Consider the following 24170-nt stretch of genomic DNA (forward strand, 5'->3'; position numbering starts at 1 on the left):
TCACTTAGACCACTACAAGAACCTCTAAGTTACCTCCCTACTTAATACCGTATCTGACTCTAATCGATCCTTTACGTGACTGCCAGAATTATACTGTAAAATAAATTTGTAACTGTATTACTTCCTTGTTCAAAAGGCTGGATAGGGCCTCCCTGGTGGCGCAGTGGTTAAGAATCTGCCTACCAACGCAGGGGACACAGGTTCGAGCCCCGGTCCAGGAGGATCCCACATGCCGCGGAGCGGCTAGGCCCGTGAGTCATGGCCACTGAGCCTGCGCATCCGGAGCCTGTGCTCCACAACGGGAGAGGCCACAGCAGTGAGAGGCCCGTGTACCGCAAAAAAAAAAAAAAAAAAAAAAAGGCTGGATAGTTCTTCATTCTCCAAATAAAATTCAACCTGCTGTCTCCACACTATGAGACCAAGTATCACTCCCATGCATTTCCACTCAGGCCATATTAAACTGACATAAATACTGACAGTTGCCTTCATGCACCCAGGACCTTGTTCAAACCATCTCTCAAATTCAAATACCCTTTCATCAACTTTACTCTAGTCCAAAATGCTACCTCCCCTATGGAATTGGCTCTAGACTCCAACAGGAATCAATCATTTCTTTCACCCTGTGCTTCCAAAGGAATCTATACCTCCATCATAACACTATACACATATCTACCTTTTTATTGAACTGTGCTCATGTTTTCCCACCACATTATAAATTCTAAGAGAATAGAGAGTGTGTCATATGCATTTATTAACCCTCCAAAGAACCCACAAAAGTGTCTTAAGCATGGCAGGATCTTAAAAAATGTAGAACAAAACTGAACATACCTGCTGGCAACTCTCTAAATCGTAGGTATTCCATTGACCGTGTAGTCACAAGTGGTTTTTGAGGATAATAGAGAACATGGGCCAGTGTATCCATACGAACATGAAAGTTGGTAATATAAACCCCCATAGCCTGCTTACCCATAGCAGACTGGTATGTGTTTCTAGGGGACTAAAGGTAGAAATGAAAAGCAGAATCGGTGAAACTTTAATTACTTCTAAATAAATAGACTTTACAGGGTACTTCATAAATCAGAAATATGGTTGGTAAAGTTCCTATTCTTTCCAAAAAATAAGTGATAGCCATTTGGAATAATCAATTATGACTCTTAAGAGTCAAACACAAGAATAAGCATATTAAATGCTGTAGTTCATCGTCTTTACACTAAAAGGCTTTTCTTTCAGAAAAAACTACAGACTAATCTCTAATTTTTATTCTGCTTCCCCCAATTCCTCACAAAGCATAGTCAAAAACTGCTACCAACCTGGTTATGATCAGGAAAAGGAATAATAGATGCACAGACACCAAGAATCATTGATGGATGAATCTCACAGTGCGTATATGTGGAACAATAAGCTACTTCTTTCTCCTGTAAATCATCTGGGGTCATTGCGAGCATCACTGTTTCTTCTTCTAGAGTATCAATATATTCTACTACCCCACTGGCCACAAGATCCTGCCAACTAAAAAAGAATTCATTTAATTTCCTTACTTCCTGAACTATTTTAATTAACTAGGCTTCCTACTTAATAAAGAATATTCCTATATCTGTATGCATTCACATAGAAAGAGTCCCAAAATAAGTATATTATTGTTAACAGTGAAAGAAACAAGTTACTGAACAATACACATAAAGTATGGCTCTGTAACTACTGTTAGTTTGTTTTGCTCTGCTCTGATCTAAAGAACCTACTTGTGGGGCTAGGGTGAGTATATAAAAACAAAAATAAGGTCTGGAAGAACAAATACCCCAACTGGTAACAGTATTTACTTCTGAAAAGGAGAGTGTGAATTGGGGGCTTTTATATATTTTTATTACACCTATTTTTTGAATTTTTAACAATAAAAATATATACATTCATATATCACTAATAATAAATTGTAAAAGATTCTTTTTATTAAATTTGTTACTATATTGTTCATATTATGTTATACATTGTTTATATCACATTGGTTATTTCTTTTTCTTTTTTTTGGCCGCACCACGCGGCATGCAGGATCCTAACTCCCCAACCAGGGATCGAACCCAAGCCCCATGCAGTGAAAGCACAGAGGTTATTTCTTATTAGTAGCAGAGGTAGTCTTTACCATGTCACAAAGACTTTTACGCTTAAATAAAACCCTAAAAGTCTCTTACTTGATAACAAAAATTAAGAAAAAGGAAATGTGACTGCTAATGAGTACAAAGTTTCTTTCCGGGTCAATGAAAATATTCTGGAATTAGATAGTGGTAATGGTTGCACAATCTTGTGACTATACTAAAAACCACCAAACTACATAGTTTAAAATGCTTAATTTTAGGGCATGTGAATTGTATCTAACTTTTTTTCTAACTGCATGTTCTTACCTGTAGTTGTTATATTCTCTCTCTTTCAATTGATCAATGTGCCTCTTCTTCAAAAGTAGCTTTTGTTTTTCCACAATAAGAAGCGGTCTACAAATACGGCCTGCATCTGTATAGATACGAATCTCCCTCTCTCGAATATCTCTGATCATAGAAACCTATACATAAAAAGACAAAACAGTCTCATGAACTTTTATTTTCTCTGTATCATTAAGGCTTAGCTAAAAATACAATAGGATTGATAAATTATCAAATAAAATTAATAGATCTGGGCCTCCCTGGTGGCGCAGTGGTTGAGAGTCCGCCTGCCGATGCAGGGGATACGGGTTCGTGCCCCGGTCTGGGAGGATCCCGCATGCCGCAGAGCGGCTGGGCCCGTGAGCCATGGCCGCTGGGCCTGCGCGTCCGGAGCCTGTGCTCCGCAACGGGAGAGGCCACAGCAGTGAGAGGCCCACATACCGCAAAAAGAAAAAAAAAAAAAAAAAAAAATTAATAGATCTTAGTTTATCATTGTTCAATATACTAAAAACCTAGGTATAATTTAAAATTTTATATAGGACAAATATCTAACCTTGGTAATTATAAAGCTGAACAACATCTGGTAATAATGTCATGCAAAATAAATTAAAATGAAGAACATATATGTTTGATATCACAAATACTAGTATATTTCTTATTTTCTTGCTTTCCCTCTTTGGTAATTACATGTACTTCACGCGTGTAACCTTTCAATATCCAGCCCTATATCACTCTGCCTTGATCAGGCTTTCCCAGTAATAAGCCTGACTTCTCACAATCACCTATAAGACAAATGGTTTATAGTCTAGCTCTCTGACAGAGCAGTCACTAGCCACACATCACTACTGAGCACTTGAAATGTGGCCATTCTGAAAGGAGATATGCTGTAAGTATAAACTACTCACTGGATTTCAAAGATAGTATAAAAAATAAAATAAAATTTATCATTAATAAGTTTCCATTGATTATATGTTGAAATTGTAATATTTTTGATGTATCAGGTCAAATAAAATATATTTAAATTATTTTCATCTATTTCTGTTTTTGGGGGGGCCACGCCGCATGGCTCATGGGATCTTTGTTCCCCGACGAGGAACTGAACCCGCGTCCTTGGCAGTGAAAGTGCAGAGTCCTAACCACTGGACCGCCAGGGAATTCCCTTTTTTTTTTTTACTTTTTTAACATGACTACTAGAAAAACATAAATTGCATATGTAACTTGCATTATATTTCTACTGGATAGTGCTGGAAAATATATTCCTGGAAAACATCAAAAATATTTTGGGAAAACTTACAATAAAGAACATAATATTAAAAGCACTACAGGGCTTCCCTGGTAGCGCAGTGGTTGGGAGTCCGCCTGCCGATGCAGGGAACGCGGGTTTGTGTCCCGGTCCGGGAAGATCCCACATGCCGTGGAGCGGCTGGGCCCGTGAGCCATGCCCGCTGAGCCTGCGCGTCCGGAGCCTGTGCTCCACAACGGGAGAGGCCACAACAGTGAGAGGCCCACGTAACGCAAAAAAATAAAAAATAAAAGCACTACAGAATCTGAAGTGCCAATATAAAAAGAAATAAGTCAATAAGTAAACAAATAAGAATCTTCAGTAAATTATCTAGATCTAATATATAATCTTAAAAGTCAACTAAGAAATGAATTGCCAATGAGTTGGGAAATGGAAAAACAGATTGGTATTTCTACACAAAAGTACTTCAAAAAAGTGAAATCACATCTGGATACTTTTATTAAAGAAAAGATTGGGTGGGGAATTCCTTCGTGGTCCAGTGGTTAGGACTCCGCGCTTTCACTGCCGGGGCCGAGGTTCGATCCCTGGTGGGGGAACTAAAACCATGCAAGCAACTCAATGCAGCCAAAAAAAAGAAAGAAAGAAAAGATTGGGTTTATTTAAGAAAGGAAAGGTTTGGATTACTCAGTTTTAAAATGATAGTAAATCATAAAAGCTTCATCAAAAACACCAAGTTCTCCCAAAGTAAAGAGTCAAAAGCCAAGAAAAAGATAAGTCCCACATTCCTAGCCCACTTCCTGTCCTTAGAAAACAATCTGAGATGAAACACTGTGTTTATGAGCAAAAACACCATGAGTAGCATTCTCAAATGCTTACCTTGAATCCTTAGAGAATTTCTAATAGAATATAGAATATTACAATACAGTTGATAGAATATAGCTCTTGTCTTAACAGGAAGACATAAACTGAGCTGTGTCGCCTCAAAGGCCAAACAGTATCTTGTGTTCCAAAGGAAATAGGTGTTCTTGAGAGGACTATTGACAGGAAAGCCTAACAGGTCCAACACAAGGCTAAAGTTAGAAATGGGTAAAATGAGGACCTCTGATTATCAGAAAATATGAAGGAAAAGAAAAAGTACTAGACTGCTGAAAAATATACACAATTTTCCCACTAAGAAGCTCCCAACAACACTCTCCAATAGGAGATTAAAGAGCCTAGTCCAAGGACACAGGGTCCGTTTATAGTTTCAACACACTCACTCAGTGTGAGACACTACATGTCAGGCACCATGCTCAGAACTGAAAATACAAAGTCATATTAAGACATGTTCCCTGCCTCTGAGAAGTTAATAGTTTAGTAAGTGAGGTAGGCAAATAAATCAACAGTTACTATCTGGTATAAGCATTCTGTCAGAAGTTATTTAAGGAAAATATGCCACATATAGTCACAGAGATAGATCTAAATCAGGGGCTCAGCGAACAGCCTGCAGGCCAAATCTGCCCTCACCTGCCATCTATTTTTTTTAAATAAAGTTTTACTGATTTATGTATTGTCTATGGCTACTTTTTACTACAACAGCAGTGCTGAATACACAACAGACACTGTAAGGTAAACCAAGACTAAAATATTTAATATCTGGTCCTTTAAAGAAAATGTTTGCCAACCTCTGGTCTAAATCAAACTGGGTGGTCAGGTGAAATATCCTGAAGGATACGAAAGTTAACACTAGAGTTTTGCAGAATTGGTGAGATTTACCTTTAAAAAAGTAATAAGCACCCTTCTCCCTATTACCCATGTTTGAGGAGGCATGGGTGACAAGGAGCACAAGCATTCCAGGTTGAGGGAATGGGCCCATGGAAAGGTAAAGAGGCCTAAAACAGCATGAAGAATTTAATTTTATCCTAGAGAAGACAGAAAACCTAAAGGTAGCTCTCAGCAGAAACACCTGGCATTAACAAAGTTCTCAATCACAAAAAACACAACCAATTTTGGTTCTTAGGCTTTCTCTTAGCCTTGCCCGCCACACTCAAGTGAAGCATGCTGTTCCTGACTTCTTCAAGCCATGAATACGCCTGGGTCAAAATCCAGGGTTTGCCTGTTAGAGGAAGGCCTGGAGCAGCCAAACCTCGATTCTCTGCTTTGCTACATAGACAGGAGGTCAGCTTAAGTGTGTTACAGTTTCTCTCCAAACCCACTTTCACCGAGACAGACCCAAAGGTGTAGATTTGGGGAAATCAAATGCCTGAGCCCAGCCCTCAATACAGTACACTAAAAGCAAAAGCCCTATTCTGGGGAGGAATAAAACTCATACAGTATTTTGATAACTAAAAAAAAAAAAAAAAAAAATCCATCCTAATCCCAGAGCACTTCAACATCCACCTAAACATAAAGGAATCTAATAGAGGTGTATCACATTTCATGAATGAATCTCTGGATTCCGACAAAGGAGAAATCAGAGATATTCACTCGCTTTTTAAAAGCACTGTAGTCAGCTTTACAAAAAGATTCTCAAAAGAATTTTTTACTTCAAAATGTAATTTGAATTCCAAAATATAATTTAATAACAAATTACATGTCAAAATTTTAGATGCGTATATCTAAGGCATTAAAGCAAACAATATCTTATAATTAAATCTAGCTCAAAACATCATCTAGACTTTTGAAAATGTACTTTACAATTCAAAGGAAACCAGTTCAAGAAAGATACCAACGCAAAGATAACTTTCACTAGTCTTTATGCCTCATTTGGAAATCCCAGAGATCATGTCCTCTTAAGTAATTAAGGACTCTTACTTCAGACACAATGATGTCCATCTGACGCCTCAATTTCCGTAGAGTGTTCATAAGTTGTTCAGGATCTTTATGTATTCCAACCCAGCAGCCATTAACAAAAATCTTGGTTGCACTAAAATGCAAAACCAAAAGCATTCTGTACTTAGTAACCCTCTAATAAGCTATAACCAAAGATTAACAAGTTTTTTTTAAATTGTATTTATACACACTCAGCAATAGCTGCAGGAGAAATTTCTTCTAAATTTTCCATACTCCATTCTTCTAAAAATTCGAGAATTGGAGAAGGTTGAGATCCAACTGAAATATAAGCCATCAGAGCTAAATTCTTCACAAGTCCTACAGCATGGCCCTTGGAATAAATAAAGTACATATTACTCATACTGATTTAACATGCCTGTCCAAATTCTTTTCCACAAACATTTTCCTCCAATTTGATTTCAGAATGTACTCTTACTTCCTAAGAACAAAATTATAATATCTTAGTTCTAAACTATACTACATAGTTAAATAAAATTAAAAGTAATTATAAGTAACAAAAAATTACTTATAAAAGTAATTATACCCTACATGATTACTGTTGGACTTTCTGTCTTGAACATAAATTCTAATGCATTACCTCTGGAGTCTCAGCAGGACACACCATTCCCCACAACGTATTATGCAACTGTCTTGGTTTTGCTAGCTTGCCATCTCTACCAATGGGAGAATTTAAACGACGCAGGTGAGAAAGAGTAGATGCAAAAGTTAGGCGGTTTAATACCTAGAAAACAATAGTAAATCTTTAAAGCTTGGGCATTTCGGTTACTCACACTATCACGCTTTTGGCAAATATTAGAATGAGGCAAAGTCATATTTTTACATATAATCCACTCAGTGTCCAACTGTCCCCATCCCTCCTTTCTCCATCCTGCCCTGGATAATCTTATTCACCCCTGTAACTTAACTGACCCTTACAGCAGGGATGGCAAATATATGACATACAGTTCTAACATGCCACATAAATGTTTTGTTTACGGTCTATCTCCAACCACTAGGATGTTAGTTCCACAAGGGTGGGGAATTTTTATTTGTTTTGTTCTCTGTTGTATCCCTGTACCTAGAACAGTACACTTGGCATACATTAGGCACTCAGTAAGTCTTATACGCTACCAACTCACATTTCTTTGACCATAGCAGACACCACTAATCCATCCCAGAACTTTTCCCAGGCTGAGGCCTCTAAATCCAACACAGAGATTCAGTACTTACAGAACACTAAGCAAGGTAATACTTGTGAGTAAGATAATATTTAGAGGGATATAAATCAAACAACACAAGCTCAATGTACCTAATAACAAAATCACCATGTTCCCCAGCCCTACAACAACGCATCCTCCTTCTTATTCCTAAGTCTATCATTGTTAATGGCATCACCCTTCCCTTTATCTCCCAATCTAGAAATCTCAAGATATTTCTGTCTCTGACTTCCTCCTTTCACATATAATAAACAATAAACATATCCTGTCAACTCTATTTTCAAACTTTCTCAAAAAACCATTCCCAATGTCACAGCAATAAACCAGCCCTTTACCTCTTACCTATACTATTGCCATCAGCTCATAAGTTCCTGTAATGTCCTCTCCAATCTACTCTCCTCAGTTACCAGAATTATTAAAACACAGATATAGATAAGTTCACATCACTCACTGAATTAAAAAATATTAAACAGTTCCCCTCCAACTAGAGCAGCATGACTCTGAAGCTCTTCTCAATGAAGCCCCAAATGACCTTCCCCTACCAGTAGTCTCCAGAACTCCTGTACTCCATCCACATTGCCAAACACCCTCTTACCTCCACAACTCTGACCACGCTACTGCCACAGAATGGAATGTACTTTCCCATTCTGCTCTGCCTGGTGAAATGTTACCACTTCCATAGAAGACATACGACCCACCACCAGGAAGAACTGTTCTCTTCTCTCTACTCTGTGGAGTTTTCCATCATTCAACTAATCAGTCACAAAGTCTTACAAAACTTACTTCTTAAATATTTCTCAAATTTGACTCCACTCTCCACCTCTACAAAACTGCTCTAGTGCAGGCCTTAATTATTTCTCACTAAGGCTGTTGCAACAATCTTTCTGCCACCAACTCTGCCCTTCTCAAATCTTTCTCCACACTGCCAATTACTGTGAAGCTACCTAAAACGCAAAAATGAACATGTCACCCCCCTCTATGAGGTGTTCCAGCTCTCCACTCCAACCCCATCTTCCTAACTCTCCCGCTTTGATTTGAAAACCCAAGAATGCTCTAGTTCCTTCCACGTACACATGCTCTTTCCTCCCTGTACCTTTGTTCAGGATATTAATTTTCTCCAGTTTTCCTATGAGCTACTGGTTCTACCCTCCTCTAAGACTTGGGCTATTTCCCAACTACCCTTCAAGATTCAGCTCAAGTGTCACCTCCTAAAGAAAACACTTCTTTTCACCCTTTCAGCCAGTGCTAAATGCCTTTCTCCGGCATTCCCACAGAGCAGGTGTGAACAGCTCTCATTTAATACTCACTGTATCATGTTGTAATATCTGTTTACATCTATGAGTATAGACTGTGAACTACTGAAGATCAAAGATCATGTTTTATTCATTTTTGTATCTCTAATGTGTGACAGACTGCCTGGCACATCTTAGGTCCCAGTACACACACTGAGCTGAATTGGCAAGATGGCATTTATCATAATTCAGCTCAAGGCAGAATGAGCTGTACACGGACGAATGTTTCCTTTAATAGATGATAAGCTCGAGGGCTAGAAGAGCATCTCATTCAACCCTGTGAACCCAGCATCACAAACACCAAGTAGACTCAACAAATCCTTACTAAACTAAAAGGAACTAGAAATTTAACTGGGCTATAAGCATCCTTCCAGAATTTCTTAAGGCATCTAGGTTTCTAGGAATCAGGAGCTTAAAGTTGGTGTCTGAATGCCAAACTAATCAGGTGATGCTGGTATAGGCTAGTTTTTTAATTAAAAAAAAAAAAGAGGGGGAGATCCCCTCCATAAAGCTAGACTATAAATTTTCAATCTTATATGAAAATAAAAAAATAAAAATACCTAGTGAGACATTTTTGTAAAAGGTTTCCCCCATTACCCCTCCTGAGAGTAGCTATTGCAATCACTGTACATAACAACAGGCCAACATACAGAAATCAAATCACTGTTAGAAGTATTACATTTTGCAAAAAAGGAAGTAGATGCCCATTTATTCTCTGGGTATCAGCTTCTAATACAGAGCTTCTAAGAAAGAAAAACTGGGACTTCCCTGCTGGCGCAGTGGTTGGTGGGAGTCCACCTGCCAATGCAGGGGACATGGGTTCAATCCCTGGTCTGGGAGGATCCCACATGCCATGGAGCAACTAAGCCCGTGCACCACAACTACTGAGCCTGTGCTCTACAGCTTGTGAGCCACAACTACTGAGCCTGCGTGCCACAACTACTGAAGCCAATGCACCTAGAGCCTGTGCTCCGCAACAAGAGAAGCCACTGCAACGAGAAGCCCACGCGCCACACGAAGACTAGCCCCCGCTCACAGCAACTAAAGAGAAAAGCCCGCGCACAGCAACAAAGACCCAGTGTAGCCAAAAATAAATAAATAAATAAATTAATTAATTAAAAAAGAATATTTACAGCATTAAAAACAAAGACAGGGCTTCCCTGGTGGCGCAGTGGTTGAGAGTCCGCCTGCCGATGCAGGGGACACGGGTTCGTGCCCCGGTCCGGGACGATCCCACATGCCGCGGAGTGGCCGGGCCTGTGAGCCATGGCCACTGAGCCTGCGCGTCCAGAGCCTGTGCTCCGCAACGGGAGAGGCCACAGCAGTGAGAGGCCCGCGAACCACAAAAAAAAAAAAAAAAGACAAAAATTTCACAAACATGGACTGTCTCACCTCCCAAGAAGCTACTCGAATTCATTAAATATCTTGATGCAAGTCAAAACTTTTAAATCTTAGTAATGCTAACAGCTAATTTAAGAAAAATTTCACTTTCATAATTCAAAAGCCCCCAAGTACTTTTATATCTGACCAAGAAAAAAAAAAGGCAAAACAATTTACATTCAGTGAATGAAAGATTCTATTAGTCCCATAACATTTTTTATCAAACCTGTAGTCACAGTTAACATCCTTACCTGAGATACTCCAGCTCTGGCTTGATGAGCTTTCTTTTGGTCACCCCAGTTCCCAGTAGCTAAAGAATATTTTAGGCCATCAGATATAATCCTTGTTTTAATTGCCAACTCCAAGTTAAAATCCTTTCCTCGATCAATGAACTTCTGGGCATAGATCCGTACTTCTTTAAGCAAATTCTTAAACATTCTGCCCAATAAAATGTTTTAAACATGTAAAGGTCTACAATATGCATGCTTAACAAGGACAATATTGCCCACAAGGGGGCGAAAAGTGGTTGAGGTAGAGGGAGGGAAGTGTTATTACATTTTATATAAAAAGCACAGACGTACATATGGTACATAAACATATACAAGCAAAGCAATTAGAGAAAAATAGTCAAAAGAGGCCCCTTAGTGGGGCGATAACAAAAGGTTGAAAAACACTAATATACAACATAATAAATAACAGAACACGTACAAAACATTGCTAATATTATTTCTGTATTAAATTGCCCACATTATTTTTACAAATAAGTTTTTCTAATTATAGAAGTATTATATGTTCATTATAGAAAATATGAAAAATATAAAAATATATCAAGAATAAGATAAAAATCACATATAACCCCAATACTGAGACAACCACTGCTAATATCTTGATAGACTTCCTTCCAGCTTTTGTGTTTTTATAAACTGCAAAGCAGAACTAATAAAAATTCCAGGGCTTCCCTAGTGGCACAGTGGTTGAGAGTCCACCTGCCGATGCAGGGGACACGAGTTCATGCCCCGGTCCGGGAAGATCCCACATGCCGCGGAGCGGCTGGGCCCGTGAGCCATGGCCGTTGAGCCTGCGCGTCCGGAGCCTGCACTCCTCAACGGGAGAGGCCACAACAGTGAGAGGCCCGCGCACCGCAAAAAAACACAAAAAAACAAAAAATTCAAAAAATTCCAATATCAGCACTTAGAAAATCAAGGCAATAATTCAGCTTTCTCAAATGCTTTGTAGAGAAAATGTAAACAAGTTATAAATTTCCTCACAATCTTGAAATTCTCAAATATGAAGTATCAATAGAACTAAACTGAGCAAGTGGCAAAGAATGTAGCTAACTTCATGTGTACCCAATATGGATGCCAAGATAGTTTAGCATCTCAAGTGCAATAAACAATCTGAAGTGAAATCTCTCTACTTTTAACAGTATCATTCTGTAATTCCTTACCCTCTAAATAAGAATGCAAGTAGTGGTCCAGCAAGGTCCAATCTTTTGTTTCCATAGTGATCTCTGTCATCTAATTCTCTTCTACCCAAAGCTGCTAGCAGCAACCTATGAACCATGTACCTTTAAAAAAAGAAAAGAAAGAAGTAAAAAAGAAAGCATATGCTTTGGGATTTTTTTAAAACTTATACATTAAAAACATCAATTTTGACATTTTGAGCTTTAAGAAAAATTTTATCTCAATCACAGCTTGGCAAAGAACTTAAAACAATGAAATTTGACATACCCTAAGAAATAAGCTTTCTTGGTCTCACAAAAATCACTGACGCCAACATGAGGGAGCATTTCTTTCTGTAATACTTCCTTTGCATATTTAATTCTTTTCTCTTTGGTGACACCAGGCTTTGCCCCTCTTGAACCAATGAAATTTAGTGCAACATTCTGTTCTTGGATGACAAAAGCTTCATCGAGAGAAGGTTTAACCTATCAGTTAATTTAAATAAAAATTATTTTCAAATTCATATCTTTACTTTAAGGCAACTGTCACTTAATTTATGTTAAATATCCCTATGAACCTAACTGAATATGCAAATATTTTTAGAAATTCAAGCAATCACAAAATCTTAGAACTTGAAGACACCTTAGAGATCTAAGGACCTCTGAAAAAAAATCCACTCATCAGCACAGACAATTATACTTTCCAGAAAAATACAAATAATTCCATTATAACAGAGCACAGTGAATCTTGGGGATGTTTTGTTTGTTTTTTACATTTTAATGAACAATAGCTTTAAAAAGTTCCTTTCAAATGTCTAAAATCAATTTAGAGAAGTTTAACACTCAAATTAAAATTTACTAAGTCTCAAATGAATAAATGTGTCATACTGTTTTCAGCCTTGGTTTAAAAGGTTATCTTTTAAGTACCTAAATACTTATTATCTTTAAGATTTTTTTTTAAAAAAAGCATGTGACTATTGCCAAAAACTTAAAGTAAAAATCTAACCAGAATCCATTTTTGTCATGTAACCATATCAATAAATACTCTAATAACTAAAATATACTCCACTTTCTTTGTGACCGATGTTTAGCCTGTATTTTACCTTATTTGTCTGTAGTCTTAAAGATTCTGGATGATTCAGGACAACTTTAAGAATATCAACTACTCCTTAGCCAAGGATCATCAATGGAAAAGATTGATAAGGAAATGCATATTTCTCTAGACTCAACAATCCTTCCCACAAAGATAAATAACTTTACAGTGGCGGAACCTAACAGACGGCACTGTGAAATTAACATTACCAATAATGGGACAAAATAAAATCATGTGACTCCTGATGTGATGCCCTAGAAAGCACACAATATGATCTCTGTATTTGTCCTGCCAGAAAATGCATAAATTGAATCTAATCATGAGGAAATACCAGAAAAACCCAAATTGAAGGATATTCTACAAAATAAATGGCGTATCCTCTCCAAAAACTTCAGTGTTATGAAACACTAAGGAAAAAGACAAAGGAAGATTAAAAGAGACTAAAGAGACATAAAAACAACATGCAATACATTATCCTGGATTGGATTTTGAACCAGGAAAAAAAAGAAATGCCATTAGGACATGATCAGGACCACTGACATAAACCTAAATAAGATCTCCAAGTTAACAGTATGTACTGCACTGAAGTACCAATTTTAAAAATTGTAATACTATGATTATGTGAGTAAATATCCTGATTCTTAGGAAATATACACTGAAGTATTTAGGAATAAAAGGGCATGATGCCTAAAACTTACTCTCAAATGATCCAGAAAAAAAAATGTGTGTATATAAAGAGAATCCTAAAGCAAATGCGGCAAAGGTAACAACTGCTTAAAATAGGTGGAGTATACAGGAGTTACTTGCAACTTTTCTATAAGTTTGAAATGATTTCAAAATAAAAAGTTATTTAAAAAAAAGATATCAACTACATTTTCCCATTTTACTAAACTGCATCAGACTAGTATGCTTTTACGATTTTCCTTACTACTGTTTCTTCTTGCTGCTGTCAATGAACTTTGACTGCCTCTAGTTTTCATGTTGATTTTACAGAGAATTGTCAAGAAAGAAGCCAAATGGACATATATACACTACCAAATGTAAAATAGAGAGCTAGTGGGAAGCAGCCGCATAGCACAGGGAGATCAGCTCGGTGCTTTGTGCCCACCTAGAGGGGTGGGATAGGGAGGGTCAGAGGGAGGGAGATGCAAGAGGGAAGAGATATGGGGATGTATGTATATGTATAACTGATTCACTTTGTTATAAAGCAGAAACTAACACACCATTATAAAACAATTATACTCCAATAAAGGTGTTTAAAAAAAAAAGGTAAAACAGAAAATTAATTCATTAAATTCTGGTATTTATATGCCTTTAAAAAAAATAAATAAGAAAGAAGCCAAGGCAGGGCTGAAGGTTTTCACTACACATTAAACAGCATGGGGTTTGCAACAGCTAAACTGATCTTCAGAGCAGCTTTCTACTATGTTTTTGGATTAGCAACAGTCAGTAACTTTAAACCTCTTGAAAAATACTATGAATATATTTTGCTTGCACATTACCATTTCCATCATCTCTGGATCTTCAAAATCATAAATAATATGCTCTAAAATATCTCTGTCAGACACAAAACCTAATGCTCTGAACACAATAATGATGGGAACTTCTTGCTTGATATATGGTAGGGTTGCCACAATGCGCTGACCAATAGCACTCTTTTTTGCACCCTAGAAAAATAAAAAATCATTAGAATATGAGAATACAGACGTTATAGCCATACATAAACATCACAAGAACCATTTTATATACATGTTCATTGTAGGTATTTCAAAAGAGGCATGCCTTTCATATTCTAAGGAACGTCCTATGGCTGCTTTTCAAAAACCACTGCAAGAGGTTTACTTATTTGATGGAGATAGACTGGTCATCTGAACCTGAGAGAACTTCCATTCTCTACTCTCTGTCTGCCAAGATCCTCTAGAACTGCTCCAGACTGTATTTGGAAATGACCTTTGGCTGCAGGTATGAACACAGACACCCCCCGTCCTTTCCCCCAACCAAAACAATTAAAAAATTTGGAAGAAATAGATGAGGGGAAAATAAGAGAGAATATAGCTAGACAAATGTGGAAAAAAGCTCAGAATGAAAAATAAGTACTAACTCAGAGTTGGTCTGTGACATATCTCCAAATATGAATAATATTTAAAAATCAACAAACAGCCTCTCTCACATAAGATTCTCTTCCAATTTCTCCCTCTTTAATTGCAACACAGACAGAAGTGAAAAAAGTTACTACACTGGCATACAAACACCTGATTTCTCAATATTAATCAAATTTCTTTCTTTCAATATCAAACTCTTATCTTTTCTTGGCCTCATAACCCTACATTATCATGGTCCATCTAATAAGTTTCTGTTGTCTTCCTCCTCCTACTTCAGGCCTCCTTCCTTAGAAACCTTAACCCATCTAATGGATGTTCAGTAACAACTTTACATAAAGGACAGGCAAATCTTCATCTTGACCTTTTTCCTGTACTATCAACCCTTCCATCCCAAGTGCCATTTGGCTGTTTCAACTTAGTTTTCAATTATTCCATTAGTTTCATCATAGACCTTTTTCAGAATACACAAAACATTAAAAAAGAATGCCTACACCATGCACCACGTCCCCTCCAAACATTTTGTCTAAAACTGAACTCACTAGGTTCTTTCTAAAAATCAATTCTTGGACGTTCTCTATTTAATCTAGAACCTCAGGAGAGAACGATAGAATTTTTTTCGCGGCTGCCCACGTGCTGCTGATACTTATAATCACAATATTGGCAGCTCAGGCAGACTAGTCATCTTTTTGGGTGCACACACTTTAGGAGCCTAATAAAATACAGGAAATTCAGTGGCTGAGAATCCTAATTTCACTCCATTGCCAGCAAGCCTCAAGGCCCAAGGCAAGTAATTTGTAAAGTTGGAAAGGTGAGGGAAGGTTTCAGATTGTTTTAAAATAGCTACTGTGGGCACTAATGGGCGTAATGAAGCCCTTCGCAATGATTACACAAAGCCTGGTGGATACAAGGAGTTGTGAGATACCAACTGTCCCATACTTAGCCAGGGTTGACTACAAAGCACCCCGAAAGCACACAGAGTATGGGAATGGGCAGTTGGCTACATCTTTTAGCCACAACGTCCAAGTCAACAGAATCACTATGAACAATTGTCTGTGAATTAAAAAAAATTTAAAAGACTACACAGAGGGAGTTCCCTGGTGGTACAGTGGTTAGGACTCAACACTTTCACTGCCGAGGCCTGGGTTCAATCCCTGGTTGTGGAACTAAGATTCTGCAAGCCAAGTGGCAAGGTCAAAACAAAAAACCTACACAGAAATATACGTGTATACTGAATTTCAACAAAATAAAGACCATACACCTTGACTGTTCACTTCATTCCCTTTAAAATATTATCCTTTTAATTTTATTTCCCGTGATTATAAGACAAAGACCTTGTGTTTTTGCTCAGTGATTTTCAACTCTGGCTTCGCATTAGAGTACTCTGGGGAATTAAAAACAACAGCAACATGGACACCCAGGCCCGATTCTTAAATTGATTAAATGAAAATTCTGGAAAGAACCGAAGAATCTTAACTGATTCATCCTCACATCAAACTTATCACTAAATCTAGACGATTTTCTTTTCTTTTGTCCTCCATAATCCAGGCCAATGCTTATCAACAAAGAATGCACATCACAATAACCTGGGGATGTTTTCCAAACATTTGTACTTGGGCCCCATTCTACCCCCATTCACAAGTAAAAACCATTTTAATTCTTTAAAACACCTATTCCACACAGGATTTTAACTTCAGGTACTTAAACCTCTCTAATGTTCAAGTTCTTCTTCTTTATAAAACTTATTAAAGTGACATTAGACTCTGCAGAATTGTTATAAGAGCACAAAACTGGAAACCTAAACATCCATCACAAGGGAAATGGCTCAATAAATTATGCTATATCTATGCATGGAATATCACAGCTTAGAAACAATGATCAACTGCTGATCTAAACCTGTTTTTAAAAGATATCAGCAATGTTCAAACAGTGTGTATAGCATGCTCCCATTTTTTTTAAAATTTTTTAATTTATTTTTGGCTGCATTGGGTCTTCGTTGCTTCGAGTGGGCTTTCTCTAGTTGGGGCGAGCGGGGGCTACTCTTCGTTGCGGTGCACGGGCTTCTCATTGCGGTGGCTTCTCTTGTTGCAGAGCACGGGCTCTAGGCATGCAGGGTTCAGTAATTGCAGCATGCAGGCTCAGTAGTTGCAGCATGTGGGCTCAGTAGTTGTGGCATATGGGCTTAGTTGCTCTGCAGCATGTGGGATCTTCCCAGACCAGGGATCGAACCTGTGTCCCCTGCACTGGCAGGCGTAATCTTAACCACTGTACAACCAGGAAAGCCCCCATTTGCATTTTTTAATTAAGACTATTTCTGGATGGATTCATGAGAAATTATCAAAACCAGCTGCTTCTTAGAGAAGAGATCTGGGGGTCAAAGGAAGACTAATTTTTATAGTGTATGCTTTTTTGTACTTTTTTGAACTATTTAATGTGTACACATGACTTATTTTTTAAATTTTTACAAACAAAAATGTACATGAAATTAAACAGTTAATTACAACAAATTTCCAGTATAGTTGCAAAGATTAAATCAAGCAATCTGAGTAACATAATTGGCACATAGCAAACAGTCAAGAAATGCTATTATTAGATTACGTTATTGTAAGTAACATGCCTATGGTAGGTGGCTTCTAAGATGGTGCCTAATGATCCCTGCCTACTAATACTGCCTTGTGTAGTCCCCCCTTGAGTATAGACTAGATGTACTGACCTGTATCTAACAAAAAGAACATGGCAAAAATGATAGGATGCTGCTTCCAAGATTAAGGTATAAAAGATGGTGATTTCCACCTTGCTCATATGCTCTATGGCTCTGCTTAATTACTCTCTCTGACAAGTGAGCTGCCATATTGTCAGGGGCTGTATGGAGGGGAGCCGTGCAGCAAGGAACTGGATCTTGCCGACAGTCATGCAAATAAGCCTTATGATGATGACTGCAGCCCAAACACTTTGTTTGCAGCCCTGTGACCAGAGGACCCAGCTAATCCACATCCAGACACTGTGAGATGATAACTGTTGCTACTGGAGTGATTTATTACACAGTAATAAGTAAATAATAAAATGCCTACCATACAACACTGATAATATGCTCCAGAAAAACTTTTTGACTAAACATGCAGCCTGGCAACTTACAAAACTAGACCAAAAGGAATAAACCCAAATAGCATATAATAGTCCATACCTGTCCTCCTCTTGCCAGCATGCTAACCCAGATAGTACTGGTGGGTCGAGAAGAATTCTCCAGACATGATCTACACTCTCCTGTGTAGGCATATTTAGAATCCTTTTTGGCAAACACATAGACTGTGTTTGTTGCCATTTTCTCTTGAGCAATCAGAACCTATATGGACAATAAAATTACAGCCATAAAACCGACAAGGTCTTTGAATTAGAAAGAACAGTGAAAGCTGCATCTTTATTTAGTCTGTATAGGTTTACTGAAACATCAATTCTTGAACTTTACACACTCCATTTTGCATAAACGCTTCACCAAAACATATAAGCTCAAACGGACCAAATTTCTAGTGTATATTATTGGGTTGACCAACCCAATATTTACAACTAAACAAAGTTTTGGCTTAATATAAATTCGGCTGTCACCTTCTTAAGAATTCAACTGCTACTTCCAGATTATACAAAAGTTTACTTTTTGACTTCAACTTTCATGATTTAAATCTTAATCATCATTTGGTAATTAAAAAAAAATAATGCTACTATACCTTTTCGGATCCATTAATAATGAAGTATCCACCAGGATCCAAGGGGCATTCATTTAACTCACAAAGATCACGATCTGTTAAGCCATTCAATAGGCAGTAAGTTGAACGCAACATGATTGGAATTTTCCCTATAAACGTTTTCTGATGCTGCGTCTGCAGCTGCTCTTCGCCTTCTTTGATGACGGTCTTTGTTATATCAACATAGAGGGGAGCAGAGTACCTTTGCAAGTAAAAGCAGATCACAAGTGAACAGTAAGGGGATTACGAAAGCTCTCCACTGGCTAAAAGTCTATTTTCTGAATCTTATTTCAATATCAGCTGCTGGAGAAGAAATATCTTTCTTACGTGAGATTTCTTAATCTGGCCTCATTTGGCATCATCGGTGATGGAGCACCATCTCTTTCCCAATGGGTAGGCTTGGAGAGGTAAATTTGTTCAAACTTCAGCAAGTATCTTGGCTAAAATGAAAACAAAAACAATGGAAAAGGGTAAATAACTTTTTTCCATAAACGATTTAATGATTCCATTTTAATCAACATTAACATTTTGAATAGAAACAGCTCTAGAAAATGCCAAAGTTAATCCACTTTACTAAAATGGTGACTCTCCCAAGGCAACATCCATACTCCACAGATGTCAAGTTTTATACTTCATCACTTTCTTAAGGTGGAAGACAAAAGGAGATTTAATATATCACAAGTAAATAAAGACTAAGCTCTGAGTTCCTATCAAACAACTGAAATGGATTTGCATTAATGATCTGTATAGCTGTTTCATGTGCCCTCTCCTTAGGTCAGGTTTAGGTCAGGTTAACAAAGTTATCAGAAAACAAAGAAAAGATAAATTCATACAATTAGAAGCGTGTTCTAAACTAATCAACAGAAGACAGAAAAAAAGTAAACCTATCTCTTCAATTAAACGTACAGAAGACATCGGTACCAGCTATGGGGCAAGATGGATGCACTGATTTTGGACCCCTCCTTGTACACCGTCAAAGCCATTCTGACTCTGGACAATGATGGAGATATTTTTTGCCAACTACTGTGACGACAGCTACCCCGGTGTCAAGGAGCAAAAGGCCTTTGAGAAGAACACTTTCAACAAAACCTGTCAGACTGACACTGAAACTGCCCTCTTGGGAGGCCTGACAGTGGTATGCAAAAGCAGTATCGATCTCTATTTCTATACGATTGGCAGCTCATACGAAAATGAGATGATGCTCATGGCTATTCTGAACTGCCTCTTCTTCGACTCACTGAGCCAGATGCTGAGGAAAAATGTAGGAAAGCGAGCTCTGCTGGAGAACATGGAGGGGTTCTTCTTGGTTGTGGATGAAATCGTAGATTGGGGGAGATCCTAAAGAGCAATCCCCAGCAAGGGGTACAGTGGGTGGCACTAAGGGGAGATGTCCCCCTTACAGAGCAGACCGAGTCTCAGGTGCTGCAGTCAGCCAAAGAACAGATCAAGTGGTCACTCCTTCGGTGAAGACCTCACTGTTCCTGGCTCCTTACCCCCTCAAAAAATCCACATGTCTGCTGTGACTTCTCATCCAGTCCCCCAACTAATGCTCTCAGGGTCATCTCAGGGATCACAGGGATCCTTAGATCTCCATCCTGTCTGTGGCTGCCTCCCCCACAAACCCGTATACGCTTCCCATTCCTTCGCACTCTTTTTTGCAGTTCTGGGACTAAAGCTCTCAGCAGATTTTTGGACACAGGGCAGTGGAAGAACCCTCTTCCTTTCTCAACTGGATTAAGCTCCCATACTCTCCTATCCCCCGTATTTTCTCTCCCACTTCTGTGCTCTTTGGCTGCGGCTACACTTCAGATCAAAGCAGGAGAAAAAATGTGCTGAGTGTTTTCCTCCCTTTGTCTTTACCCTGCCTTCATCCCAACAGCCCATCAAGGGGAGGGAGAGCAAATTCTTTTCTACAGAATGAGTGGGGGTGGGGAGAGGCATATCAAGTCTCAGTCTCAGCCGCAGCCCTACATGCTGGCCTCAATATTTTCTCCCATTCCTTCTTACTGTCCAGGACTCCAGCCTTGGAAGAAAGCTTGGGAACAGCTCATAAGCAGGGGACAGAGTGGAATAAGCAGTGATTTAAATTTTATTGGAGAGGGCCTATAACATTCTATATTTCAGCCACAGCTGCATGTTTTACCCTGATCCTGGCTTATAGTTTCAAAACTGCTGTGGTCTGTGCGTACTCATTGTGGGAGTGTCCATCTTTCTGTGCGATACCTTAACTCTCCACCTTCACTACCTGTGAGATCTCTGCCTGGCTTGTCCTCTCTGTGCCCTGGAGCAAAGCCAGTCCTTGAACTAAAACTCCATTGCAGTCTTGGGAAGAGTTTCTGCTCAGAACTGGAGACAGGGTGGAATTTATGACTTGGGCCTCTGGGATCTCTCAGTCCCCTTCTCCCCACCTCATGCATTTCATTCTTCTGTCTTGGGTGTGAGATATCTGCTTAACCCTGTCCTCTCTGTGCCTCAGCCTTACATCCAGGCAGTAGGTCTGGTCATCTGGTCACCTCCCCTCCCTAGGTCACTGAGAGAGGTGCCTCTCTTCAGAAAACTTTTGGGATTTGGATTTCCCCAGGAAGGCAGAGGATGGAACACCCACTGTTGGGTCTCATCTCTCCCCTTGACCCAAAACTTCCCACAAAAATGTCTCAAGAAACCTTCCTGAGACTTAGCGTTTTGCCCCACCTGCCAATTCTCCAAAACTGAAGTGGGGTGGATAACTGGGCATCCTTGGGGGGCATTTTTGTGTAAGAGATGTACAGAGTCAGGATGACAGCCACCTTCATATACTGCTCTGTGCAAAGAGGAATTTAAAAACACACAGAAAATCCTAATTACTATTCTACATAAAGGAATGAGAATTTCCAACCCTGGCTGACTTTAGCTCAGTCCATAGTTAAGAAAGAAAGAAAGGAAGAAAGGAGAAAGAAAAGTTTTCAATTAAATATCTATCTGCTACCCAATAAAACAAGATCCATGAGAACTTTCCAGAGCTAAATGGATAGTGGATTTCTCTCTAAATCAAATATCAGAAAAGGAAAAGATGGGACTAAGCAGACCAATGAAGGAAAATTATTAATACCCAAGTTTCCCAAACTGGAGTAGGTAAAGAGCAAAGAGAACTAGTGGTGATAATGAACCAAAAGGAATTCAGCCATCCAACTACTCATTTCCACTATTACCCTAATCTAGGACATTATTATCTAAAACTTCAGCTATTCCAAGATTTTAATCTGACTCCAGCCTCTTCCCACTCCAAGTAAACACTATTTCCAAAGTAACCTTTTAAAAATAACGCTTCATGCACATTCTTTGACAATCTTTCCACAATGCCCCATGACATCCAATGACATCCAAAGCATGTGACAATCTGGTTCCATCTTATCTTCCATGAACACCTATCAAAAACAGATCAAACCAAAAACAATATACTGACTACTGTGGTCCCTCTATTCCAGCCATAAGCCAAAAACACAAAGTATTTTTGCTGAAATGATTAAATATCTTTTCCCTACTAAGACAAACACCCTTCACAGTCAGCTTAAGTCCCTCCCATCTTTTCCACTAAGCTCTGATAGCCAAACTTGAGAGATCTCTTTGGTAGTACTTATTCTGGCACTATGAAGCTGCTATGTTATATTGTTATCTCTCTTGTTTTGAAAAGACTATGAAGAGAAAACGCCGTAAGTATAGGAAAGGCATTTTACACCCATTTTTCCAACACAGTGCCAGAAGAGCCAATTATTTTTGTTCTTAACAGTAAAAGTCTGTGCAGCACCTCCAACCAGAATAAGAATAAAACATCAGCCCTTACAAGATAAGCTACAAAAAAGAGGGACTGAACTGGCAGGAAATAATAATCTCTCCCTCTGTCTAATTCTACTTCTTCTCTACCTCATTTTTTTTTTAGCTTTCCCTGTCCCTCAAGGCCCATCATGCTGCCTCTCTACTCAAAAACTAAGGACATGGGAGTTCCCCGGTGGCCTAGTGGTTAGGATTCTGGGCTTTCACTGCCGTGGTCCAGGTTCAATCCATGGTCAGGGAACTGAGGTCCCACAAGCCAGGTGGCACGGCCAATAAATAAATAAATAAATGTTTAAAAAAAAAAAAAAAACTAGGGACAGTCATTTTTTGGACTACACACGTATTTACAATCACTCATGTAAAACTAGATTCTAAAATGATAGCCTTGCTATGATTTAACAATGCTGAAAACATGCATATGTGTAAAAAAAAAGACTACAATGAACTTAGAAAAATTAAAAGAGCTAATATATTTGGGTGATTTTCCCTTATTATCTCTTATATTGATGTAATAATGTATTTCATGCAACAAATAATCAAGGGAAAAAGGTCCTTCACCTATTTTTCTTTTGATTCCTTACTCTGTGAAAGAAAAAAGTGGGATTTTCTGAGGCAACATGACTATTTCTGGCTTGCTTCTCTTTGTAGTTCATCATACCTCTGAGTTTCCTCTTCCTGGCTATTAAACACATACTATCTGAATAAGAATTAGGGTTCTGCATTACTTGCAAAAATGCATCTCTCCATTAGTAAGAATAAATCAGGAGCTGATGGAAACGTTATAAGTACACTAATAAAAACACCTCCTGGGGATTCCCTGGTGGCGCAGTGGTTTAGAGTCCGCCTGCCGATGCAGGGGACATGGGTTCGTGCCCCGGTCTAGGAGGACCTCACCTGCCGTGGAGCGGCTGGGCCCTTGAGCCATGGCCACTGAGGCTGTGCGTCCGGAGCCTGTGCTCTGCAACGGGAGAGGCCACAACAGTGAGAGGCCCGCGTACCGCAAAAAAACAACAACAACAAAAAAAAACCCTTTTTTTTCTAACCTTTAAGCCAGGTGAGAGAAGGACCGAAATTTCAAATCAATACCCTTATTTATGTTACTTTATTGAACCATCTTACCGGTTCTTCAACTTCTCCACTAGCATGCTGAGCTTCGGCTTGTAGGTCTATAGGTGGAGCATCTTCCACAATTCTTTGAACAGACATCTGAATAAACTCATCAAAAGAATCCAGCTGTTGTCTGACCAAGCCTTTCTCATCAAAATAGGAACTGGGAAAATATTTGAGTTCATAATCAGTTACAACTAGTGATGTTTTCTAGCATATTTCCCCATTTTCATTATCATCAAATTTGACAAATACTAATCATTAAATACCAACACTCTGCACCCATCACTACATAAAATACTATGAGGTATCCAAAAAAGAGGTGAGATTAGGAACACTTTCTTTGTAGAACTTATTGTCAAATTTGGGGAAATGAGACATACTTGTGGGTAAAATTATTAAAGCACAACATAAGAAGTATAAGGAAGCCCTAATTTATAAATGTCCTTTATAGATAAATTTCATCCAACCTCTTGAAACATTTCTCAAAATTAATGAAATGCATAGTCAAAGAGAAAAATAAATGACA

General features: G+C 38.6%; 1 protein-coding gene and 1 pseudogene across 3 annotated transcripts in view; one reads left to right on the plus strand and one right to left on the minus strand.

Annotated features, from left to right (window-relative positions):
- The window catches only part of LOC308613394 (DNA-directed RNA polymerase II subunit RPB2), a 47211-nt gene that overhangs the window by 17540 nt on the left and 5501 nt on the right, over positions 1-24170 (minus strand). For both annotated transcript variants that reach the window (XM_081226851.1, XM_081226852.1), the window contains exons 3-16: positions 23654-23804; positions 19052-19164; positions 18707-18926; positions 18169-18327; positions 14388-14552; positions 12082-12278; positions 11799-11918; positions 10603-10789; positions 7061-7204; positions 6654-6793; positions 6445-6556; positions 2394-2548; positions 1311-1509; positions 829-997 (exon numbers count right to left, since the gene is read on the minus strand). In XM_081226851.1, coding sequence (XP_081082977.1) covers positions 829-997; positions 1311-1509; positions 2394-2548; positions 6445-6556; positions 6654-6793; positions 7061-7204; positions 10603-10789; positions 11799-11918; positions 12082-12278; positions 14388-14552; positions 18169-18327; positions 18707-18926; positions 19052-19164; positions 23654-23804 — 2231 coding nt within the window. The remainder of the gene's footprint in view (positions 1-828; positions 998-1310; positions 1510-2393; positions 2549-6444; positions 6557-6653; positions 6794-7060; positions 7205-10602; positions 10790-11798; positions 11919-12081; positions 12279-14387; positions 14553-18168; positions 18328-18706; positions 18927-19051; positions 19165-23653; positions 23805-24170) is intronic.
- On the plus strand, positions 19650-20874 carry LOC308616850 (coatomer subunit zeta-1-like; annotated as a pseudogene). Its single transcript has one exon. The product of its transcript is annotated as a coatomer subunit zeta-1-like (transcript).

This window comes from Mesoplodon bidens (assembly GCF_964165515.1).
Source record: "Mesoplodon bidens genome assembly, chromosome: 1".
Lineage (NCBI taxonomy): Eukaryota > Metazoa > Chordata > Mammalia > Artiodactyla > Ziphiidae > Mesoplodon > Mesoplodon bidens.